The 26,164-nt window shown below is 37.2% G+C and overlaps 2 protein-coding genes across 8 annotated transcripts in view; both read right to left on the bottom strand.

Moving 5' to 3' along the window:
• The window catches only part of ARHGEF3 (Rho guanine nucleotide exchange factor 3), a 125,561-nt gene extending 122,470 nt beyond the window's left edge, over positions 1 to 3,091 (bottom strand). For 2 of the 4 annotated variants that reach the window (XM_040569021.1, XM_040569022.1), the window contains exon 1: positions 2,622 to 3,091. In XM_040569021.1, coding sequence (XP_040424955.1) covers positions 2,622 to 2,968 — 347 coding nt within the window. In that variant the 5' untranslated portion in view covers positions 2,969 to 3,091. Of the gene's footprint in view, positions 1 to 1,925; positions 2,205 to 2,616 lie in introns of those variants that run through there. The other 2 variants (XM_040569023.1, XM_040569024.1) reach the window with 2 other exon arrangements.
• A 6,111-nt stretch (positions 3,092 to 9,202) lies between these two features.
• IL17RD (interleukin 17 receptor D) overlaps positions 9,203 to 26,164 on the bottom strand; it is a 52,210-nt gene continuing 35,248 nt past the window's right edge. For 3 of the 4 annotated variants that reach the window (XM_040569017.1, XM_040569019.1, XM_040569020.1), the window contains 11 exons: positions 25,666 to 25,791; positions 23,215 to 23,333; positions 22,649 to 22,769; positions 21,632 to 21,676; positions 21,385 to 21,536; positions 20,510 to 20,575; positions 19,919 to 19,973; positions 18,835 to 18,945; positions 16,966 to 17,150; positions 14,779 to 15,709; positions 9,203 to 12,455 (listed from right to left, as the gene is read on the bottom strand). In XM_040569017.1, coding sequence (XP_040424951.1) covers positions 12,340 to 12,455; positions 14,779 to 15,709; positions 16,966 to 17,150; positions 18,835 to 18,945; positions 19,919 to 19,973; positions 20,510 to 20,575; positions 21,385 to 21,536; positions 21,632 to 21,676; positions 22,649 to 22,769; positions 23,215 to 23,333; positions 25,666 to 25,791 — 2,027 coding nt within the window. In that variant the 3' untranslated portion in view covers positions 9,203 to 12,339. The remainder of the gene's footprint in view (positions 12,456 to 14,778; positions 15,710 to 16,965; positions 17,151 to 18,834; positions 18,946 to 19,918; positions 19,974 to 20,509; positions 20,576 to 21,384; positions 21,537 to 21,631; positions 21,677 to 22,648; positions 22,770 to 23,214; positions 23,334 to 25,665; positions 25,792 to 26,164) is intronic. The other variant, XM_040569018.1, reaches the window with a different exon arrangement.

Genomic DNA, 26,164 nt, shown 5'->3' with positions numbered 1-26,164 from the left:
CAGGGTTGAGCACCTGCAAGCTGACCTCTGCTGACATTTCCATAATTGTCAGCAAATCGCTTCATGTTCAACCCTGGTTGATGGTAGATGGGAAAACATTTTTTGCTTGTTTTTACACCCTCTGTGTTAAATTTGGGTGTTGAAGCTGCCACAGCTCCATGCTATATAGCTATTTATTTCAGAACAGCAGCTATCATAATCCATAAAAAAGCATGGTGTTTGTCTACCATAGGTTACTGCAGTATACTTAGTGAGTCCTTTATTTTCCAGTTACTTACCTACTACACTACAATAGTTCTACATGCTTTTAGAGATTTGTGCAAGACCACAGCCACTTGTTTATTTCAAATATCATACGACTTGGATAACACGCCCTTACAAGCCGAAAGGCACAATTTAGTAAAGAATCAAAGGGACTTACAGGACATAGAAAATATTAGATATATAGAGATAACATTTTCCTAATGAATAAGTATGAAAATTTGGTGTTTGCATTTAAGACTTTTCTTTGTACAGCAAGCTCAAGTATTTTCATGTTTCCACCTTTTATTTCAATGTAGTGCTGCTCTGCCCAGGCTTTTGCAAGTTGTTAAGTACTTGAATACCTTCTAAAAGTACACAACCTATCTACAAAACCTAGGTAACCTTGCAATGCTTAAAATACTGAAGATGTACGAATAATACTCCAGCATACACAGAATTTAAGGGATTAGGTTAACTGTCTTTAACATCTCAAGCAACAGATTTAACAGATAAAATGTTAAATGAGAAAATACATCTCCCGTATCAATATTAAGAATTACAGACAAACTCCTGAACAGGAGCAGGTATCGCTCGCTTCAATTCCCAAACAGGAAAACAAAACAGATTTTTATTTAAGGACACATGGTATAGCTGGGCACTTGCTGGAAACAACTCCACACAATACACCTTCAGATCGTGTACACAGAAGGCTCCCACAGCTTGGAATCTCTCCAGAACAACTGTCTGCACAAAAGCAGTCCCGGGAAGAAGAACTGCACTATTCAAAGCAGAGCGGAGGTCCGAGAAATGTGCAGGGAATGATACTGAATGTTACAGTGTCTCCATGGGTCACGAGGCCCTGTCACACTGCTAACTGATTGGCATGATTATGACAGGAAATTAATAGGGATTGCTGTTCAAAACAGTATTTTGTTTAGTAAAGATGGGTAATAAGTATTTACTGAACAGCTAAGAAGTTGTATGTATAAACATTTTAGATAGAAAAGCTAAATCCACAGCCCAACGAGCCAAAGATAATCCTGTGCACTCCCTCACTTCATGTACCCTGGGGCAGCTGCTTCACACACTCCCTCACCTCCAAAACCCTCTATTCTGCAGCAAATGCCTTAGCTCTGTTTGTTTCCAAACCCCATGGCTTCTCCTGCATTGAATTCAAGTTCTGTACAAATACAGTGTCCATCTCGCAACTTGTTGCACTCGTCAGACTTCTGTACGCACTGCAGAAATGGGTATTTAACTGAATTAATCCCATAACAAGCGGTTGGGGATGGAGGAGTTTTCTCCACCCTTTCACTAGAAAGAAGTGTGACACACGAGGTGCTAAAGGACAAGATTTATATTTAAATCAGATCAGTGTATGTATGCAAACACTGACAAGATATGCATTAGCGTTTACACACACGCGCAGGATCTAAGAGCCGTGAAGAAAAATAAAGGAATCAGTTAGCAAAGCTAGATTTCTCCTGAGAACGTAACAGGTTCCTTGGGGAACCACACGCTCTGGTCAGCAGGACAGGCAAAATGTGAGCACTGTGACACGGGAGGCGGCCAGGAACTACCCCAGGGCGTTATCAACAACACAGCCCTCCAAGCCCTCCTCTGTCCCCCCTCAGCTAGGTACCCGTGCCCTCTCAGAGGATGCTGCCCCCCTCGCCACGTACCCCAAATCTGCCGTGGCCGCAGGTAAAGCCGCTCGGTGCCGGTTTTTCCCCCGTTCTGCCGCCCACGGATCCCGACCACCTCCTCCCGCTGAGCTGGGCTGAGGGCTAGGCTGAAAACCGACGAGGAGCGGAGCCCCCTGCTAGGGACCGGGGCTGAGAGCTGAGGGAATGACTCGCTTGTAACAGCAGCTGCGCTTCTCAAAGCAGGCGAGAGGCACCTGGGACTCTGCCCCTTCCTCCTGGGAGCTTTCCTTTTGGACTGACACTCGTGTAACCGGCCCTAAACGAGTAACAAAAGCCTTTGAAAAACTAAGTACGGCTAAAACGGCTGCTGAGCCCCGGGAGGAAGCGGCCCGAGCGCCCGCCGCCTCCAACGGCCGCTGGCGCCCCTCGCCCCGCTGCCGCCCCCTCAGGGCCCCTCACGGGGCTCCGGGCGGCCGCGGGTCCCTCAGGTCCCGCCCGCCCCAGCCGACCGGTGAGGGATCGCCCCGTCTCCTTCTCCTCGGGGGACCATCAAGAGCAGCAGCGAGGAGGGCATGAGGAGATGGAGGAGGCGGCGAAGCGTCCCGGTCCCCCCGCGGGCACAACGCAACCTCTGCGACCAGCCCCAGAGCCCTGACAGGCAGCAGCCGCCTCCCCGCCCGCCAAGCAGAGCGCTGACACACGGGGACAGCACCCCACAGCACCGCACCTCACCGGGCACCCTTGGGCTCCTCCTCGGCTCCCAGAGCTGCTTGACCCGGTGGCAGCCCAGGCTGCAAGACGCCGGCGGGGGGCGACAGAGGGCGCCGGCGGCTGTCAGGGAGGAGACGCCAGAGCCCCCCGAGCTCGGCTCGGCTCCGCTCCCCGCCTTCCCCCCGGCCCAGCCGCTTCTCGTTTGTGCGCCCCTCCCTTCCGCTCCTCCCCGCCACCTCGCCGCGGTGCCGCCTCAGCAGCCGCCTCGGCCCGGGGCTTCGCCCCCCTCGACCCTCCGCCGTCTGCCGGGCCGGGGTAGGCCTGAGGGAGCGAGGGGCGCTGTTGGGCCGGGTTTGGGAGCGTCGCATCCACCGCCCCCTCGGGGCTCCGAACGCTCCGGGGGCAGAGCGACCAAAAAAGGCAAGCTGGAGCAGCTCCGCGCCGAGAACGGCCGGCAAGTGACGGGGATTAGGTCCCGGCAGCCTGGGAGAGGAGGAGACACCTAATTTGCAGATGTAAACGGGGGGGGTCTGATTCGGAGGAAAGAAGGAGTATCAAATAAAATACACCAGAAGTCCCTACCGATCCCAAAATAGAATAAGAATGCATCTAAAGATAGAAACAATCAGGTAATGACCTCTTCACATCAGGGGCTACCTTTCTGCTCTGTGTTTGTACTCTGCCTGGTAAAGTTGCTTTGAATGACAAGACTCTATAGGCACTACTTCAGTATAACATTAAATAATAAATAATGACAATTACATCACTTAGTTGCGCCAGGGGAGGTTTAGTTTGGAAATGAGGAGACATTTATTCTCAGAAAGAGCAGTCAGGCATTGGGGTGGGTTGCCCAGGGAGGTGGTGGCATCACCTGGGGCTTTTCAAGGAAAGGCTGGACCTGGTGCTTAGGGACATGGTTTACTGGGGGACGGCGGTGGTAGGGGGATGGTTGGACCAGATGATCTTGGAGGTCCTTTCCAACCTTAATGATTCTGTAATTCTATGATTAATACATGCAAATTAAAATGAAATGTAGATGCTAGGTCTTTATCAGCACCAGTATCACCAACGTAAAGCAGCCAATGGAAAAAAATGATTAAAAAAAATAGCTCATTACATTTTGTAGCCCAGAGGCACCTGAAATGTTTTAGAATAATTAACTGGGTCGAACTATGGTTGTTTTCCATTTTGAACCTAACCTTCTGCAGTGAGAGTTAATCTTTCAGTTGTTTTGAATGGCTGAGGCTAGAAACATGGTGTAAGGCTAGTTATGTGGACATAAACATATGGACATCAGACCTAGTTTATTTTTAAGTAAATGTCTTAAGTTCCATTAGATTTCTTCAGTTTGGGATACTAAAGTAATGTCTGAACTCCACTTTAAACAGTATAAAAACACTTTGGAATCAAAGGTGGAAATTAAAGTCATATTTAAAGAAGTTGGTTCTTAAGGTGCTATGAAATACCCTTTTGAAACTACAGACAATTCAAGTGGAAAACAACCATCAAGATTCTTTAACAGAATGTCACTGACAAATATTTTGATACTTCTTAACACAGTCTGTTTTGTTACTTGTTAGAGAAATTTAGTGCATCTTCTAAATAAATGACCGAACTTAATTTCTCCTTTACGTTTAACAGACAAAAAAATTACAGCCATTATGAGATAAACTGCACATAGCTCATGTTGACTCAGCTTTGTAAGACCACTGTCTGAGTGTCAGAGCTAATGCTATGCCTATTTTCTCTTCTATGCTACCATCAACCATTTAAAAACAATTATTCTTTGCAATTCCTTCTTTTTTTCTCACTCCTAAAGCAGCAATTCACATAAACTAGTCAGGTATATGGTGACCTGGCACTTCTCTGTGCCCATGGCATCGTTAATTACCTGGGGAATTATGTTTTAATCAACACTACGTTATGGGCGACATCTGGCCTCCCAGCAGTATCAACACGATCATGGGAATGGAGCAATCTCTGAGGCTGCTTAGGTCAGGTGGTCTGCAATGGGTTCCTGAAACACTGAGCCTTCATCATGGCAGATGCCAAGAAAACTAGAAAGCAAACATCCCATCCCTACTTTGGTAGTGCCTGTTATAAAAGCAGCACTGTAATGGGCAGTGTGTGCCTGTCCATTTTTTTTATTTAGGACTTACCATGCCTGTAAAGGAAGGAGATAGTTTTATAGCTTTATTTGGTATTCATCCTCAGGAAATGGGAAGAGACTCTCTGTTTATAGACCTTTAGCTTCTAGTCTGTCTGTCCTCAAAATTTCCACTTAGGTACACAATGAGTGAAGGATTGGCTAATGTAAATTCTATAATTGCGTAACATAGTGGAACCTACTCAGTCAGATCAGCTAAAAAACGCTGTATAGGGAGATTTAGTACTTTTCAGTAGTTACTAATTTGTAATTCCTCTTTTTTTTTTTTAAGATGATGAACTCTATAATGCAACTCACAGTTGTTGGTTTAGCCTTTTTAAATCTTAATGAATGTGAAATTTTCTTCAGTATGCAAAATCCAGAATGTGTTAAATGTCACTTATCACTGAAGTGAATTATCACTTCAGTCCAAAACCTTATTCTAAAATACAGCAATATTTATCAGTTATACTTGAAAACAATCTTTTTTTTTAACAAGCCAACTTAAGGAATTTTCAGATAAATGTATTTCTCAGGTATAAAGGCAGGCTAAGCAAAGACAGTTGAGTGTAGAAATCAGAATCCTGCTCTGCTTTCCTGATTCACTGTAACTATTATTCTCACTCCACCCTCAGTAGCTGTGCATTGTCCAACTATTATCCTGCAAAGAGATGGTGGTTTCCTTCCTAACACCTAAATCACACCTTGGCACGTTTGCCAAAGCTGCAACAGAGAGTAGGTGGTTTCCTTTCTGTTGATGACTAACAACTTTTATGGGAATGTTCCTTGTATCAGGCATTACTAAAGACAAGGAGGCCTACCGCTAATTCTCACTTCTAATTATTTTGAAATCGGGATGATGTAACTGACAGCAATGAAATCACTCCTGATTTTCATCAAAATGATAGAGTTATTTCTGCAAACCAGGCTTGCATCAAACAATATACTTCTGGAAGAACAGGAGTACCAAGGAGTGCTGTGGGACTGAAACAGGCCCCTGCAGAATCCGTTTTAGGTCAAAAGGCTGCCCCTAACTCACCCCTCAGAAGCCTCTGTGGGATATTGTAGAGGAAATAAAACCCACAGATGTGGGGCAGAGGTAGGGAATCTCCTCCTCCTCTTGCAGTTCCTGCTGCACCTCTCCTGTGCAGCCCTCTGGTTCCCACCATGCTCCATCAGCAGATGACTTGCTGCACAGCAGGCATAGAACTTGGCTAGGGCATCAAACAGTGTCCTGTTGACTGTTTTATCATGTGGATTATTGCAAAATGGCAAAAACTGCAATAATATATCTAGCCAAATACACTGAATGGCTGCAGGCTGTTGAAAGAAGCAGCATTATGGCTCAACACTAAGACATTGATCCCTTTATTCTGTCTTCAGCTGACACCAGCCTCACCTGTTCTGAAGCAGATCTATTTTCTGTCTAGTTACTATCTATTTCTCATGTAAAATGAAGATAACAACACTTGCTTATGGCATTTGCATCCCTAGTTGTGCACTTGTGAGGAAAAAAATAAATCTATTTGTGACACACCAAACAACTCCTCTGATGTGTCCCACTCACATTCTTAGTATCTGATTTCATAATCAGACACACTGAAACTGGTTGAATCATCCGAGAAATAAAGCACTATTAAAAAGGGGTGCAACCACAGCATTCATAAAAGGCTTAGAAAATGCTACTGAAAAAGATTTTTGTATCATGAATATTGTTCAGCAATTTGCACTGTACATTACTTTCAGCACCCAGGAGCTAGCTGCAGTGAAAATGTGGTGGACCCTCTGTAGCTGCACAGATGTAAAATCTTGTTGGGGTCTTTTTCCTTGAAGCAGAATTTTCTTTTGTGTCAATGTAGCAAATTAACAAGTCTTTTCACTAGGTGTTTAATTTACCTTTTTGCTGTGCCAGGTATCCAGTCTTTTGACAAATTTAGTCCTCTGTAACTGGATTAGATATAAATGTTCACTGCCATGAAAGGAGTGACTTGTATTTTTATTTTTTATCAGTATTTTTAGGGGACTGACAAAGGTAATACAGAACAACCCACCTGCAGTTGTTTGTTATAGCCCTTATTCCAGCAAAAGGCAGAGCAAAGTCTCAAAGGTTGCTTTATTCCAAGATGGCAATAACACTATCAGTCTCCAAGGCCCTCTGTATAATTGCGTTGTATTAGTAAGAGAAGTTATGTTCTCCAGGAAATTATATTATGATTATTAATAGCCAAATACTTTTGGTTGAATAAAATCTCATCATAAATACAGGTGGCTATTACAGGAGTTAAGAGCAAGCTGCATGAACAATTTGATGTTGGTTTACAGTCAAAGAGTTAGCACACAACTTGTACAGGGAGAGTGCACGTGTTATACTGCTTACAAGTAAGTGATGCCACAGGTGCATTACTTCCCCTGTGGAGAAAAACCACGAATTATACAATATTAGGCAATAAATTTACCTGACTTGTATAATCAACAAGACTGTCTCTCTTCAAACAGACCTTTTTAGTGTAGTGACTAAATAGTTAGAATTCCAGGTAAGGCAGCAGCCCAACAGGACGACATTCCATGTGCTCACTCTCGCTGCTTCAATCCTCCATCTATTGTCAAGGCCTGTCAACCTACCAGCAGAGCCTGGAAAAAAGGGTAGTGGGATTTCTGTGGTAAATCAGTCTTGAATGTTACATATCCATACCATTAAAATGAAGTCTTTATATTAATTGATGAAGAACATTCTCCAGATGTTAATTTCTTCTTGCAGTTGTTTATAATTAGATATAAACTTTATATATAATTTTCATTTTCACATTAATGTTTTCAAACTCCCAGCTGTCCCAAAGTGTCTGCACTGGAATAAAATACCCAAATCTCACAGAACTGAGCTTTTAGCACTGAGGTAGGTATGGCCAAGCATTTCATTTTCTGGTCATTTAGCTACCATTTGATACTATGGAAAGAACATTTCCTCTTCCTTGCTTTTTGTGAACAGTAAGATAATTCCTGCTATTTCCACGGACTGCTATAAATATGAAATCATTGTCAACAGTGTAACTGCCCATAAAAGTTAACATTATAGGTAGATCAGACTTTATTAAATCTGTTCTAACAGAATAAAGAGTGAAATTATATCCTGTTATAAATGATATACACTGACCATTGTTCTGTTTTTTATGGGTCTGGGAAACAGCAACAGATAATGCTAGCAAGTAAAATAATTTATAGAAGACTGAGGGAAAAAGTCCTTGAGCTGATCGATAGCACAGCTTTTAACTTCTGACCTTTTAGAAATAATTCAGGTCTGACCATTTATAATTTGAATGCACATGTTGTGTGCAATGCACATTTTATCACCATAACTCACATAACAAAGATTTAGTTTTTATTTTGGTGGGAGACTTCACTATCAAGTCACCACCATATTTAAATGTTTTAAAATGTAAAATAAAAGAAAAAAGAGAAGTTACTTCTAAATGTTTCTTAAGATGTATTATCCATATGCACATTCCCATATCAATGAATGTCTTTCCATATCCTCGAAGAGGAAGAATTTTGGCCAACAGCTCCCATACATCAGAAAGCATTCTGAGGGTTCTCATGTTTTAAACTGAAGACATAAAAACTAAAGCAGTGCCTTCTTTCCATTTTGCTTAAGCAGAATTAACAATTTGGAGACCCAGTGAAGTTGAAAGCTAAAATATTTTCAAACACCATCCTGTAAATCCAAAAATAAAAACCAGTTCAACACAGCTAATGTGTATGCAACCTGAACGGAAAGTAAGCAGTTCAATTCTTTAATAACAGTTTTACGGACTTGTTACAGATTTTTCTAGTCTTTAAGTTTGATTGCGCCAGACTGAGAGTCCATTATAAAAACCTTCATTTACCTGATCAACATACAGAATATGAGTGGTTTCAGGGCTTATCCCTGAAAATACAGTTTGAATGATTCATTGACTGGAACAGTTCTTCGAAATCCATTCAGATGCGAAGAGAAAAAAAAAGCACATAAATCTTAGGTAATTATCTTCTTTGACAAAATTAACCCAATTCAGTTCATTATAGCTTTGTAGTTGATGTGGATATGTTTCACTTGACATGCAGAACCATGTACTGCTAGAAGACCTTTGAGTACATAGTGAAAATAATTATATAAATTCATATTCAGGCAGTTTTATTAAAAAAAATCAGGCCCAGTCTATCCAATAGAGAACTTTTAGACAATTACTGCTTCTTACAGTTGATTGACTATATTAAACACTCTTACAGTTGTAAAGTCTTACAGTTCTTACAGACTATATTAAACACCCATCAAAATATCTGTTTCACTTCTAGACGTGGAGTGTGAATAGTGGTTAGAGTCTGTTTATTTGCATAGTGTGCATAATTGCATAATTGGATAAAACAACTGCTAAGTCAAGCTGTCTTCTTATATTACTAAGAAAAGCCAAATGAAAGACAATGAATAAAAAATGTTTTATTCTGATATTTACCTCCTAAATTATAGTATCATAAAATTTTATTTCTCCAAATATCAACTACATTCTATTTTCAACAGTTGTTGTGTTTATGTACAGCGACAAATTATGACAATAACTATTTATCAAAGTATTGAACATAGTTATATCTTGAACCTTTAGCTTTCCAATGTTTTTTCCGCCCTCCCAAAAAAGACATTTTAAAACATCCAATGTTCACACATTCAGGTCTAGTAGTAATTAAGGGGATTCTTTCACCATTAATATTGTTTACTAATGCTTGAAAATAGTAGTAAGCTAACCTCTAATATGTATATTAACATATTTGTTTTAAAAAAATGTTTACAAGGGTTTTTGCTGTTATTCGCATTGGAGGGAAAATACAGAATTCTTGCAAATTCAATACTATGTCCTTCTAGTATGTCAACATACATAATATTTTTCTGACTTTATAAAATACTGTGACTTTGTAAAAAATTATTGCTAAATCTGATCAAGTATTGCTTTTTTCAATTCTGTGTGCGTATATATATATATATATATATATATTTTTTTTTAAGCATGGGCGTGTTCTACCATAAATTTTCAGTTAAGTATATTCTCTTTCTTCCAAGGTCATATAATACGCTGTTTCTACCTTACTCTAAAAAGGAATTCTTTTTTTCCCACCTACAACAATTTGATTGGCCTCTGCACAGACCCTTTATAATTACAAAACAATTAAGATTTGCAGGATTGTACAGCAAATTTTGAAGAAACATAAGGAAAAACATTAGTAACAACTGATCCTTTGTGCAGTTGCTTTTGTCCATTTTCAAAACTGAAATGAAAAAATAATTCCATTAACACTAAATTTAAAAGAACCACAGAATCTTCCCAATCTTTAGCCTAGCATAAAATAACAGTACGTTAAGCTAAGACTTTCCACAGGGGACAGCAGGATTACCCTCACTATTCAATTGCTAAGAAACTGGCTCCTCCTTATGTATTGCAGCTTTGGCACTTCTATGCACAGCACCTCTTCAGCACACATCATCTGTAACCTCTCTACATTTATTTCATCAATCCAAACACTTTATCTGGTAAAACCACAAAAATTGCACTGAATCAAGATCTTTCACAAATGGATCTAGTGAAGGAGCATTTACCTCTACATTATTCTGCCTAGGTCAACCTAGGTATTTTTTAACTTCAAAGAATGGGAAAACATTAAATATTTTGCTTTCAGTACAGCCCAAGGCACAGCATACAAAAATATAACTGAAGGTGCAGATGATTGATTATGTATTTAAAACCACCTAACTTACTTAGATGTGAGTTTGAAGTTTTCCAGTTAGTGCTCTTTCAAATTCAGAAAAAAAGGTACTGTAGGATTAATGGACAAGACCCTACAAATCTGACACACTGTGATGTTAAGTCATCATCGTATAATTCAATGTTAGGTTCAAATAACTGTTACATTTTATCCATTATAGCACCTTTCTTACTACATCTGTGATAGTAATTTCAAGAGTCCTCTGGTTGGATCTTCAAACAATTAAATATAAACTGATGGCAAAACAAAACTAGAGCTTCAAAGCTACTCAGCCAAAATCACTTCTTTAGTAGTTCTATCTCATGCTACTACAAGAAGTAAAAGAATGTAACAGTTCATGAGGTCTAATTCTCGTATATCAAAATGGAGAGAATACTTGAGGTGTTTAAGTTCTCCCTTGATGTATTCCTAAAATAACCCCCTGTTAGTAGAACATGAAGACAAATGAAACAAGACAGACTCTGATTTCCATGAGCAAAATTAGCACAGGCACACTGAGGAGGTGTCCTTTACTATTTGCTGTTACCATTGTGGTGCCTAGAAGCCTTGCAGTTAGTTACAAAGATGTGTTTTACTAATGAGAAGATGAAAAGTTTCTCTTTGGAAATAGCACGGATACTTTGGATAACATGGTCACTGCAGAAGAAAGGACGTGCACGCTCCATGTCTTTAGATAAACAGGACCAGTTTTTGCCTTTTGTTATAATATAGTATTATAACAAAATATAATACTAGTAATATTATACTATCTTAGTTACTAAATAATGGTAAGTACTGTAAACTTCAAAATAACTCATAGGCTTCTGTTTAGTGGTTGGCTCAACACAAAGCCAATTATTCATGTCTCCTAACTGCTTGTCTTTAACTTTTTTTTTTTTTTTTTTTTTTTTACCCCCGGTGATTTTGTAGCAGCATGTCCTTGAAGGATAATATGACATTCCCCATAGAGCATACTTATCACATGGTTGGACAGAGACAGAATGAGGTCTTAAATACAAAATTTGATCTTTCTTCCTTCATCTCTTTAAAGTATTCTTTATATTACCCCTTCCAGGAAGAAAACAGGAAACAGTTTCCATGGTATCACTCAGCATATGCATAATTTATATTTGTATCTGTTACAAAAACAATACTTCAGACTCAAAACGGTACTATTTGTGCGTCACCATATCCAGATCATGGAGAAAACATAGGAGAATCATACAGAACAGAGAGACATGTTCATCTGAAAATAAGTACTGAGACACGTTAACATTTGGGAAAGAGAGAAGGGATAGGAGTTCAACTATTTTTAAGAGAAAAGGATTTCTCCTGATGAAGAATTTCTTGATCTCACCTTTGTTTTTTCATCTTCCTTCCAAAAAAATCCTGCTCTCATTCACTACAACACTCCTGCCATCAAATGTCAGCACTTAAAGATAGAGGGGGGATGCTGGACCACAAGATTTACTAAGACTTAATGTTCCAAACCATTTTATGTCCAGCTGTAAGATTATGTTTAGCAAAAAAAAAAAAAAAGTCACTTGATAGTGACATCTGTAAACAGTGTAATATCATGAAATGTCAATTAGTAATAGGAATAATTCTGAAGTGTTTTTTTCCTGCTGCATTTTTCAAATCATGAAAAACTTAATATTAAGCCCAACAGGTTCAAGTTTACTGGCCGTAAAAATCCCTTACAAATAGATGGTCATCTTCAGGGAGTATTTGTTCCTTCAAGTAGATTTAGTGCTGGAACAGTGTGGTGGTTAAAGCACAAACAGAGGCTGTTGATAAAGTGGCAATGCATAGCAATGTTGTGGTGTACTACAAAGGGGCAATTGCCTGCAGTTCATCAGTATGGATATGGCAATGAAGTTCTGCTTTACATATTCCAGGCATTAAGAACTTTGCAGAAGTGAATACAGGAGGTTCTTCTTCCCCTATAAAAGATTAAAAAAAAAGAAAAAAAAAAGGAAAAAAAAAGAAAAAGAAAAAGAGTGAGGTTTATTACTTCAAACACTGACTTTGTGTTCATTCAACATTTTAGAAACAATGCAAAGAAAACTTATGAACCCTACCGGATCATAATGCCTCAATTATGAGGCTGAACTATTGTGCTCAGTAACTCCTTATCTAAAGAATTAATACAAACTTTCTCCTCAGGCAGGGCTTCTTGGAGAAGACCTTATTAGTGAATGGACCTATTAAAGGTCTGGCTGTTGGGACTTCCGCAATATTACTTTGGTTTAAACGTCAGTGGATCATACCTAATGCGATGATCTCTTTGAGAATTTCCTCTTTGCAGTTCTGTGCTTGTCTGAAGCCTATTGTCTGTACACGAACTGCACTGAAAACGTTAGAAGTTATGTGATCTATTGTTTTAATTCAAAAGAGTAAATAAAACTGTCTTTTAAAGAAGAAAGGGGGGGAAGTACCCTGAGATACATATACTTGCTGTTGAATGACAGAGCTATTCACTTCAGTTGTGACCAAGCTACAGATAAAAATCCATAGCCAGAACACAAATGGTACCGTGAATTCAGAGTAATAATTTGGACATGTCCAACTACTAGAACATGAATACAAGCTACACAGTAGTATTTACTTCTCTCATTACTAGGCATATAAATATTAAAGCTATAAACATTTTGTATGTATTGGACAGTAAAAAGATGTAATGGGTTGCAATCTATTTAGTAGGCAGATGATATTCAGTTCTAGATACTATCTTCTTTGCACCCAATTAGGACCATGGTTTGGGCAAGGGAAATTTTGAGCACTAGTCACAATAGTGTTTTTGGACAGGGATAAAGAATGAGAAAATGGCAGAAGTTATTTTGGTTTCTTTGGATGTTACAACATCAGTGTTAAGATGCACCTTCACCAGGCAGTGCTATAATGCTTAACCTCTATAGCTGAAACATGTTAACAACTAGGTATGTGACTTGAGATTCAATTACTGGAAAGACTACTACTTTCTTTCAGAGACCACTTGGCAGCTGAGGTACTCAGCTGACAGCTCTGTGATTGAGCCATGAGGGGGAATACTGGTAACGCATTCTTACAGAGGCATAAATCTAAAACTAGCATCCAACTTTTGTCCAGCACATACTAGAACCTTTATAGATATTGTCTGTAAGCTTTTCCACGAATATGTGAAAAGGCTGAGTTAGAAGACAGCAGGAAATTAAAGAATATAATATGAATTTTGAAACAATAACTGGCTATTTATGGGTTATGCAATTAAATCAATAAATCTGTATTTTTTCCATGGAAAGTTTTCAAGTCCTAGTTATTTTGTTCTACAGACTATTAAGACTATATATACAAAAGCGGTATCTATCAACCAGTATCTATATATTCCCTCCTTAACATAATTCTGGCATCAAAGATAGCTTATGAATTATCTGAATAATCAAAAGAATGCATTTAGGTAAAAGAAAAGTCTACCAAGTTAGCTCATTGTCAAGACTCATTCAAGAAAGCAAAACAGCATATCAGCATCAAAATGCTGTTCACCTGTTGTAGCTGCTCCAAGAAAATCTCAAACAACATTTTTATCCTAATATATACAATTGCTGAAACATTCCATACTGATGTAGTTGTGATGTCAATTCAATGTATTCACACTAGTAAGGTCAGATCAACTTTTAATATGGTCCAAGGCAATATTTATACCATCTAACTGTATGCATGTAAATCTCCATATCTATTTTGGAGAGTGTCTTCCAAGCATTTAAATTCCTCCACTGAAACCTTTTTGCTCATCCGTCTCAGCTCCGTAACAGATGAGAAACCCAATGCGATTCTGAAACTTGAATTAACCACTCAGTATAGAGTGTATCCCTAAAGGTTCTAGCATGTGCTGGAGTAAAATAGTATGTCAGTTTTAGATTTATGGCCTTTCTGTAAGAATGTTTCACCATATTACCCTCCTGATTAAGCCACACAGCTGCCAGCTGAGCATGCCAGCTGTCAAGGAGTCTCTCTGGAAGGAAGATGCAATCTCTCCAGTTATTAGGTGAATCAATGAAAGTGGCTTATTAATATAACTTTAATGAAATCTTACTAAGCTAAGGATCCCCTCCCCACAGCAAGTAAAGGAAAAGATTAATTCTTCTAATGTTATTAAAAACCTATCTTTTTTGACCACCTGCACATAATCCTTACCTTCCTCTGCAGCTCTCTATCTGGCTCCTTACATAGTATCTTTAGTATTTTGAGATGTTCAAATATATTTTTTAAAACACTGCTGTATCTTACCTAATCCTGATGAAGAAGAAACACTTCCTGTAATAGAAGATGTTTCAGTTTGGTCTGTCAGTAGTCCTTCCATTAAGGGTAAAGATAGTTCAGATGAAGGAACAGACGAATCATAGATTCCAGAATCTCGAGGCATATTTTTCAGATTTGAAGTTTTAACAGAATGTAACAATGGCTGAAGAACAGAGCTGCCACCACCCTGAATGTCCTGAGTTTCTATATCTTCTCCAAGGTTTAAGTGCTGAATTATACACGAGTCTGAATTTCCAGCTGAAATAATATCTGTTTTCAGGTAAAAATCATCATCCGTCACCTGTTTATTCACTAAGTCATTTAAAACCAAGCCTGAGTCAAATTTTTCCATGACAGGCTCCGAGTAATGTAAAGGAGATGGAAGGAAGGGAATAAATTGTTTCTCAAACCAATCCGGCTCCTGATCAATGAACTGATGCATATTGCAAATGGCAACATAAAGGGACCTACCAGATTTGCTCCTGAAATAATTCCTTTTACTAACATTAACAGGAAACACCTCTGCATCCTGAACGCTAATGTCTCTGGAATGTAAATGTGAATAAAGCTGAGGGAGATTGTCCATGAGTTTGTATTTTGTACTCAGATCCAGAATACCAGGGATGTCTCCTTCACAGGAGTAATCAAAATAGACTGCAATGAACTTGCAGAGGTCATTTGAATTCTGCTTTGCCTGACGAAGCTTCTCTGCAACAGTCAACACAGCAAACAGAAAGAGTTCTCCTTGTCCCGTGTCTTTGGTTACCCCTCTGTGTTTCCAGTTCTTTTTTTCAACAAAGTATTTCATTCCCTTGGAACACACGATGATGATAAACTGAGACTCATTTATTTTTTTTATAAGCCACTGTTTCTGACCTTCTTTACAAATTTTTAGATCTTCCCACAAATCTAGAGCCACCTGGAAGAGAAAAGAACATTCTGGGTGATTTTTATTATTAGGTTATTAGATACATTTACTAATAACATCTAAATGTTTTATAAATGCTCAGCAAGTCAGGTTGTATTTACACAACAATTGAAAATTAATCATGAGTTTAACTATGTCTTGCCCTTGATGTAAACTCAAGAGGTTTTAAAAGAGATTTAAGTAATAATTAACACAGCATTGGTAGTGGACAAACTGGAATCTCCGGTATTAACCATGTCAGTAATTATTCACCAAAATAAGCAAGGGCTTATGTTCAGCCTAAACTTTGCCTGTAGGCTGAATATTTCACTGGGCTAAGCAAGTCAGTGAACCGCTAAGGTAAAAAGGAAAACCTTCCAGATTGTTTTACAATGCTAGTTACTACATGAACCCGTTTTGCTGGTTATTTATTACTTAAAGTCTGAAACATTTTAAGCCTGTGAATAAATTGCGAACATCCCCAAACATGTGGGGCATCGATTATTTTAATATGTTTGGCCACCAGAGGTCAGATTTGCTGTATAGCTGAAAAAAAGTTCCAATTCACACATTTAGATTCAGTGGCAGGATTAAAATTCAACGAAAATAAACTAGTAATTATCTTGACTTTTCTTACAATTATAAAGTGAATAACTGGCTGCATATTGATCATATTTTAGAAAACAGTCTCAGATTCTGAGCCTAGTATTTTAAAGTAGCAATTTTGATGTCTGTCTTACAGCTTTAAATCAAAAATAAGAAAAGATGCTGATTTTACAACAACGATGGAACAGAAAGGAAGTAAAAAAATCCACAAAAATCAATATAGAATATCAATGAATACATAGATTTGCTGTATGAACAGGATTTTTGGTATATCCAAGTGTGCATATTTGGTATTACCACTTCAGAGTTCTGATGTGAAAGATATTTTTAGAAATACTGAACTATATCTTTAAAATACTTGTGTGGGTGCCAATTATAAAGATGCATGACCTTCTACACAGAAAAAGCAGTTAACATAAAACTCACTAAATATGGCTGAATAAGAGTCCTGAAATCAATGCAGTACACATTTTCCACAATTCTGTCTTCTATGCAGACTATGATAAGAAAACTTACGTAGGCAATATGTAGAAAAATAATGAAAATTACATCTGTTGAAAGGAGGCATTGAAATAGCCCACTTCAAGCACATATCACTATGAGTTTTGTGGGTACTGTTTTAATTAAAGCAATTCTGTTTACAGAAGAAATGTGGAGCTTACCTCGCAGCCACAAAAGTCCTGAAGAAAATAAGCAAAGCACTGGATGACATTAATGTGTTTCTGGCAATCTTTACTGGAATAGCAGATGAACACTTTTGGCCGGGGACGAAGTCTTTCCACAGGGAGACCTGCAGCATATGCTGAAGACTCTGAGCTCTCCTCATCTAGATGGGAATATATATTTTCTAAATTGGAAGAGAGGAAGAGAGTTCACACAATAAAAGTGTGTTTGTTTGTTTGCTTTAAACTTTATTAGGCTCTTCACTAAAGCACGTAGTAAAGACTTTTTTTCAAATGATAATTCATTTCCAGCCTGAAAAATTGCATACCCTCTATTTACCAGCTTTGGACCTGCTACATACGTGGAACATACTTGGGAAGTGAAATGTGAAATTATTACTGTACAACTCAAAAAACTCAAGACAGTTTTAGTTTATAAATAGAATGATGTTTCACCACACTGTTCAAACACCATAGGCTTTAAAGATATACCATCATCAAGAGCTTCCTGCATAACAGTCTTTTATTTACTTTTTTAATAAAACAGAAATTTTTAATAAAACACCAGGTAAGAACATTAAACTCCAAGAATATAGATACTTTCAGAACATCATACAGTATCTCTCTGGTATGTATGTTATGTATGGATATTAATTTGAATTAAGATAGTATTAACTTAAATCCAGATAGTTATTAGTGTTTTCTTTCTTGTATGGATGCTTTTACACCAGAACATGAGTGCTTCACACCAAGCTAATTCAATCTAGTTCTACAGTTGGTTAAACTGTATTTTGGAATACGCATTTTTTACTCAAAATTAAACTTCCATCTATGGATTTATTTTACAACAATTTTATTTTTCATCAGGAATAACTAATCCGGAACACCTCTCTCTGTAGACAAATCCCCAGTGATTTGTCTTTTTGTTGGAACTGTGCTAGCTGCAAGCAAAGAACAGCCACAGAAGACCAGAAGGTAAAAGGATTTAACCCAGACAGCATATAGCACTTGCAGTATACCTCATTTCCAAAATTCAGATGGATAACACAGATACGCGAGGCTTGGGGAATGTAACCTCTTTTTCCATATTCATGAAACCGCATGATTCCCTAGATTCCACAAAAAATGTCAATTGATTTTTAACATCTCAATGTAACAAGCACAGCTTGCCAGGTCCTGGACGCAGAGGAGAGAGAAGTCAGTGAAAAGGGATGGAAACTAAATTACAGAAGTTTCTGCAACTTCTGCAGAAAGTGTGAAACTGCAAGTCTTAGGAAGAGTAAATTTAGGGAGAAGACTTAGGATGAAGTGTAAAGGCAACTTCCAGGAAAGCGAGCAAATCTGCATTAATAGATACGAGTAGTGTTTCAGACAGTGCTGAGAATTATATTTGTATCACATAGCTTTACTTTCCTTCCGGTTTAAAATAAATATTAACTAGACATTTCTGAATGAAATAAAGGAATGTTTAAAATAAGACAATTTACAGATATGTTGATATTCTACACTGACATGCAGTATTTTCATGAATAAAAAGAAACCTTAAATCAAAAATATTTCCAGCTACTCTTCTGTTCTCTTCTTTCTACAGTGAACTCCTGATTAATATTTTTTTAAAAGTAAAAATTATTAACTTTTAAAAAGTTAACAACACTTTTAATAACAACAAAAAAATCACCATCAAGCACTGGATTAAGAATTTGCTACAAGTTTCAACACACAAAAAGGCTGTGGGAAGGAAAGACGAAGAAGTTATAAAGAAAGCAAGCTCTTCAGAAGAAGGTATTTCTGGAATAAACCTACTAGCTAGGACCTTTTTAGTTGCAAAAGTACATCTTAAATGGAACTCTGTATTGAACAAACTCTTACCTTGCTGCTTCTTGCGGCACATCACTGTGAAAAGTGTTGCAAATGCTGAAATGACAACTAAAGGGACTGTAATGGCAATAGCTCTTATTGGTCCAGCCCACGGAGAATGTACTTTGAAAAATAAAGCAGAATTAGGCATGGGTTTATTATAATTATTTAATCAAATCTTTACACTGAGAAAAAAATTGCTGCAGCACACACTATTATCAGATCATTCTCAAATATACAGAGAAATCAAACATCATGTTCTGCTCCGTTTTAAATAGTTTTTATGCTGATTGCCCTCATCACCACAGCATTAGAGCAACTAATGTAAGCAACAAGAAGTAACAAGTGCTGTATGCCAACTCAGACTGTGTGTCGTCACCCCCCACCTCACCCCCCCATGAGGGGAACTTTACCTGAGTTTAGTTTTTAATACTATACATACCAGTCATTTGGCCTGTCAAATTTTCATTCCAGAGTGCTGAACTAGCCACTTAGGGAAAAACTGAATGCCTGCAGAGATTACCTTTAGCAATGTGCATTAGCAATCAGACCATTTTGTCTGTTGCCTTCATCTATGTTTTTGGTCTGCAGTTATATTTTGAAATCCCTGTTTAATTTCTCAATGACTGGTCTAATACATAGAGATGCCAAGCATTCACCTGACAGGTTTTTCACACTGCTAAATTTCATTTCATGGCTGAAGTGCACAGTCTGGTAGTGTTCTTAGGCTGCTCTCATAGTTCATTACATTATTTCCACACTACTGCATGCATCATTTGTTTGCGATTAAGATACAGACTATGACTTTTCATATCCATATGCACAACAAATGTGACTTTCCCACAAAGATTTCCAACTATATATTGATCTAAACTGTACTAAATATAAATGTACAGAGATGCACATTTTTATGTGCAAGTGTGCATGTGTACTCTCTTTTCATTAGGTCAAAAGATCACGGTACATTTGCCTCAATAGTCTTGATTACAGCAAACAGACATGTCAAATCAACATTTATTTTCAAAATAATTAAAACTGAATCTAAGTTAATAATATATATACTGTATACTGCTTTAAAAAAAAAAAAAAAACATACCTGGTTTTAGTGCATAGTGCATTGTTTTCCTTGTTGTGTTAGTGTCATCAACCAGCTTTGAAAAGTAAAAGTTGAATTTTATTTTGTGGAAATTTCATTTTATTTATTTTCTGCAATATATAAACAACTATACCAACTTTCACAACCAGATGTGAAACTTACTGTTCAAAAGTTAAAATTAAAGAGCACCTTAAAGTAGTAACTAGTGAAATCACTCGTCTTTGATCATACATAGTTTACTGTTGTGATATTAACTTTTAGACTTCACCTACTGTCATCACCAAAAGAAATACACAGCTTTCAAATATAGTGGAAATTGACCAAACTACAGAATTCTAATTAAGAATCAAAGTCCAAGAATTACGCAGGCCCACAATTTTACTTGAAGGCACAGATGAAAGTACTAAGTGCTTAGAGAAGCAAAGCTATAGAAAGGTCAAGAACAATCTGCCTTTACTTGCCCAAGGTACCTCAGTAGAGATGCCTGAATCTAATTTTAACAAACAGTTTGACTTGAAATACTTTAGTTTCATTTTTCCCCCCATTAATGTATTCATTCAGCTGTAGTACAAATGAGTTTCTAAATGTTACCTCAATTATATAGTCCCCTGGAGTTACGTTCTGAATAATACAACTTGTAGTATCTGTGTTTTGCTCCTACATCAAAGAAAGAAAACACTTTGCTAGCCATTCACATACTTTTAAAACCTAATACAAAATACAGTCACATTGATTTAGGAATGTATGGTGCTCTCCTGAAGTACGACATCCTAAACCATAAAAACTGAGTTTCTCTATTCAAATATGCAAGGACTACAATCCTCTCTCTGCAGAAATCAAGTATGATTGATTATCCAAAAAAAACACTCAAAACCTTGGTCTAACACAAGCTATGTTATGCCCTGAAGCTCCCTAGCTTTCAGAGACTTAGGATCAAAGGTTGACCATTGAGATCAAATTTGCTATTAAATGCTAACCAAAGTTAAGGGAAACAATATAGCAAATTGCAGCTCCCATAAGAGGACATACACACAGCTGTAAAAAAATCACAGCCTACTTCCACGCATACTGAAACGAGAGCTATCTTGTGATACCATCTCAAATGGATAATCTTTTAAGTGGTAAAATTTAGTGTAGAGATAATATTACATGATAAGAATATTTTTTAACAAAAATAATAAACTGCAGTTTGAAGTACTAATCAGTTATAGGGTCTTTAAAAGAGAGAACGGTCTCTTCTCCTTTGCTTATAGTATCCAGCACCAATGGAGCACTCAAGACTGGTTGTGACTGATGAGTTCTATCACAATGCAATTATTATTTACAGAAATAGTACCAAATAATTTAAAATTTTAAAAACAATAGTATTCTGTATTATAGTAAGTTTTTAAAGTTTCTGTAAAACCTTAGAACATCTATGTTAATGGGTTCTGTGCTTTTAAGAGTTCAAAAAAGCAGCGACGTACCTGTTTGCAGGTCTTCTGCTTAAATGGTCCTTCATGCTTAAGTTTGTAGTGAAGAAAGTAGTATCTAAACCCAAAGTTGTGGGGAGCATGATCAAAAGACACTTGCATGTTAAAACCCTGCTGGGTAACACTCAGATTTCTTGGCTTCCAGTCTGTCAGAGGAGATATTCATGAATTGGCAACTGACTCTTCAATGACAGTGACTTTTTATAAGATAAATATAAAGAAAAAATTACATTTAACTTACAAGGTTTGCAGACAAGGTTTTCTGGCTGTAGCAACAACTCACATGCTACAAAAACACAAAAAAATATTAATGATACAGTATCCAAATGCTATTTAAAGGGAAAAAAAAAGGGCGAAAGAAGGGAGTTACTTCAGCATTTGGAGGGCAGTACTCTTCATTCCTTTCCCAGTCTATAATATGCCTGGAGTAAATATATTTTGCAAACCCAGCTTCTATGTTATGATTGAAGTTCCTTCTCATCTTTATATGAGAAACATAGGTTCAGTAATTTGAAAACAGTAGTCCTTAGTGAGACAAAGGGGATAGCACCAGGCGCAGCTCAGCAGGAGAGGAAGAAGTTGAAACTGGCCTTAATTACATTTACTTAAAATAAATAAGTTTGCTGAGCACACAAATGCTACTTTGGTACACATCAACAGACAGGCTTGAAAATATTTTAAGAAAGTTTTATACAGAAAAAAAAACACAAGATACATACAAACGTTACACCCAAAAGGGTGCTTAGAGTTAGACTGCCATCAGACTATTTAAGCACTGAGTTTATTTAAGTTCCTTCTCTTTAGCTCCAATGAGAATTGCTAATTGCTAAATAATATTGAGAAATTCTACCTGAGTTGTTACTATCTAGTTTGATATGTACTCATCTGTATTTATGTCTATATACCCATTCTTGAAATTGATCTCAAAAGCAAAACAATCTGAGCTTGTTCACAATGTCCAGTGAGGGGAAGGAAAGGAGTTAATACAAGCTGCTTCTTCTGGTTGTTGGCTAACGTATTATATGCCATAGATTTATCAGAGGCATGCAAGTTCTTGCCATATAACACCCAGTCCTTCCTTCAAAGACTATGTCAATACCTGTCTTAACCCAGTCTCCCCTAACATCATCATCTGCTACATGAAAAGCTATTCTTTTACATCAGAAAAGCTTTTTCTGACAAGAAAAGAAAAAAAAAAGGAGGGGAGGGGAGTAAAGAAAGAGATGTTACGTAATACTATACTGTACACAATACTTACGTCGAGTTCGGAAGAAAAATGGGTGATAATTACTTTCATTTTTAATGGAAGGAAAAGGAACAATCTTTACAAAGTAATCTGTTTCAAACTTCAGATTTAGGAAGGGATGAGATTCCATTCCCTACACAAAAACACAAGATTGCAACTATTACAACTAAAAGCATTTTCTCTCAAATAGGCCCACAGTTCTGCAAACATGAGCAGAAACTAATACATTAAGAACCCTTTATTCATCCCTCTGCTACACACCATCATGAGGAAGCATAATACAGAATCGGGATATGGACTGTTTCAAATATGCACCTGTACTCCACAGTCACCCAAAAAGATTTCATGACAATTTCCAGCCTCAGGAAAAATTCTACAGAAGGGGACTACATCTGTCTCTAGATCGACAACTATTCATTAAAGAAAAATAATGTTAGGAAGCAATCTGCATCCTAGTAAACAGCACATTAAACGTGTATCTAGGTAAATATATACACATTTATACACAGCAAATAAATACTTTCAAGACTTCACACAATCAAGTAACAATAAAATATTTCTTGAAACAAAGCACTTACTGTTCCTTTAAAACTTGGGCTGAGCTGCTTTGGATCTTTTAAAACCATCTGCTGACATTGTCTTCCTTCAGATTTTAACTCCTCGAGGATGACTCGAAATCCTTTCAGGTATTCAATCCCTGCAAACAGCAGGACATTCAAATAGGCTAATATTTCAAAAGGTGTTCTGTGATATTTTATATAGTACGAAGATAGTTCATTTGTCTTTAAAAATAAATCCTAACATTCATATGAAATACGTTCGTGTTTTAATACTTGCCATTGTGTGTCAGTTCTTCCAACATTTTCTATCTTGCCTATTTAGAATTTAGCCTTTGGCGAAGGCTGTAATTATCGCATACTTGTGTAATGCCTAGAGCAGAGGGGCCCACATTGCAGACAGGGCTTCCAAATTATCCCTACAATCTAAATAATCAGTACCTTCATCAGCAGTACTTTATAGTAGCATCACATTTCCATTATTTGCAATAAAATACGTTTGCTAACAAATTATAATAATACTCCTTTATAACACATTCTTATCATTTATAAACTACTAGGTTAAAGTGATAGTAGTTGTTACAACTTCTTTATTTCTAGTATACTACAGGATAACAGGAATATTGACTTAAATGGAATGGAATTTATGCCAGTAAGTGCATACATCCAGTTATTTGTAAGTGATGCCAAAATTACACCCTTTTTTTCAAGCTACTCTAACATAATCGACTCTCAGCATGGTCTTTGCATTTCTTCACAACGTTCTCATCACGGAGTTACTTCATTGCATGACTAAATAGAGTCATGGTGATGCAAATGTCACAGGAGAATATCAGTATTATGCTGTGATAGTTTTGTGGCTCAGGTATCAACGTCACTGCACAGTTCTTCAAGACTAACTAGCATTACTCCATCTAATTACATCTGTTCGACAGCATTACGTATGGCAGAATACATATTTATCAAAGGCACAGACACAGCTTTTGTAAAGCTATATGTGACAAGAATCAAAACAAATTTGATTACATACTACGTTTGGCAAACTAAAAAAAAAAGTATGATTTTCAAGCCCCCTCTGTTCCATTAGATTTTTATTTATTTACTTATTTTTATAATCATGTATACAAGAAAGACCATGCATTGCCCAATATGTTCTTAATATCCCATAGAACAAAAGCACTATTTGTGCTTACACGAAGACCACGAAAGTGTCCAGTCTCCATGTCACCCGAGATGTTTCAACAGCAGTTCTGTCCTCACACTTTCCAGAGGATTAACCTCTGATCATTACAAGAAAGAACACCAAGCTTTGTTTGCCATAGAGACTAGATTCATCCAGTCTGCAGATGAAGATTACCAAATGGTTTCAACTGCACAGCTTTGCAGTGTAGTTTCCACATACTGTCTTAAACCCCAGTAATTAATCATTATTTTCTGTTACAAATTTAATGTGTTATCAAATTCTGAAGGCATGAATTAATACCAGGAAGTCACAGAGAAAATCCAACATTTTTTTCTTAGCTAAAATGTTTGATTTAATAAATGTAGGTCTATTCTAAAAATGCATGTCAAGTTCAAGAATACAAATCTTCATTAGCAGCCATATCTCATCACGTAGGGTGTAATCTTACCACATAAATGCAAACTTTCAGCTCTTATTAAATCACAAGAAAAAACAATAACTGAAAAGCTTTTTGAGGAATTACAAACCATGAAGTATTCAATCTTATCTGCTGTATGAGCAAAAGAATAGGCAACAAACAAATGTTTTAATTCTGAAAAATGTATTGCGCTTAACTCTAATTGTAATGATGTACTTGATACCGAAAAGCACCTTTGCAGATGAAATTCTTTAATGAAGTACTAAAAACATTCAGGAAGGAAACTCCAGGTTTTTCATTTGCTAAACGATGGTCACTGAAGAAAATGAGTTTATATTAATTACTTTGTTCAGCACCTTAATGAGTATGCAAGAAAAACAAATGGTGAGATGCTGTACAGAGAGAGCACACACTACTGCAGTGGTCTCCAAACTTTTTTGATCATACATACCTACCAGTAAAAAAACTTTGAGCACGAACTACTAATATTAACACATATATAATCTACGTGTGAATTTATAATGTACATAAAAATAGAAATTAAAAAGTATGATATCAAGACAAAAACTTTTTAAAAAATACTTATTTTATCAATGAAAAAACTTTTTAGTTCCCACTTAAAGATCTATCAGTTATAATAGCATTTTTAGTGGGACCTATATGATTGAACATGCTTCATTAATTTCAAAAATCTTGGTTTTAACATTTTGTGACACATCAATTCAAAAATCTGGTTCTACAATTCAGTGTATTTTGATACTTGGTTTTAATGGCTGTCACAGCTGGAAAAATAACCTCAAGAAGAGAGACGATTCCAAATGGAGGAAGTGCATCATCAGCTGTGTTTACTCCATTTTTCTCTACTACTTACCAATGGCATTTGCTGTCCAAAGTATTGTCACTGCAACCTGTTCGTAACATGCGTACTGACTGATTGTTATATTCTGCACATCTCCGATTACATGTTTTCCCACTGAATTCAGATAAGGAGTGCAGTCTAAAAACACAGAGGAAAAAATGCTTTAAGGAAAACATACTAGCTGATTATCTTGTGCCATACCAAAGAATTCTGAAGATTATTCAGTTTCAGCAGGACACACATCTCTCCTTGTGAATAAAGAATTAAATTAATTTCCTAACTTTTCTTCAAGACTAAGCGAAGTGAAAGTACATGTACACTATTTCATTAAAAAAAAAACAAAAAACAAAAAACTGTATAGTAAATTTAGGCAAACCTTTTGTCTTAGGACAATGAAAAACTTTCCAAATCATTGAGCACAACCACTCACCAGTTGCAAAAGCCTAATCTGCAGGACTCCAAAAAGATTACCAGTTTATAATACCAGCATAGCCTGTATCACAGAAAGTAA

Source organism: Cygnus olor, chromosome 10, assembly GCF_009769625.2.
Source record: "Cygnus olor isolate bCygOlo1 chromosome 10, bCygOlo1.pri.v2, whole genome shotgun sequence".
Taxonomy (NCBI): domain Eukaryota; kingdom Metazoa; phylum Chordata; class Aves; order Anseriformes; family Anatidae; genus Cygnus; species Cygnus olor.
This window is presented reverse-complemented; position numbering and strand designations above follow the sequence as displayed.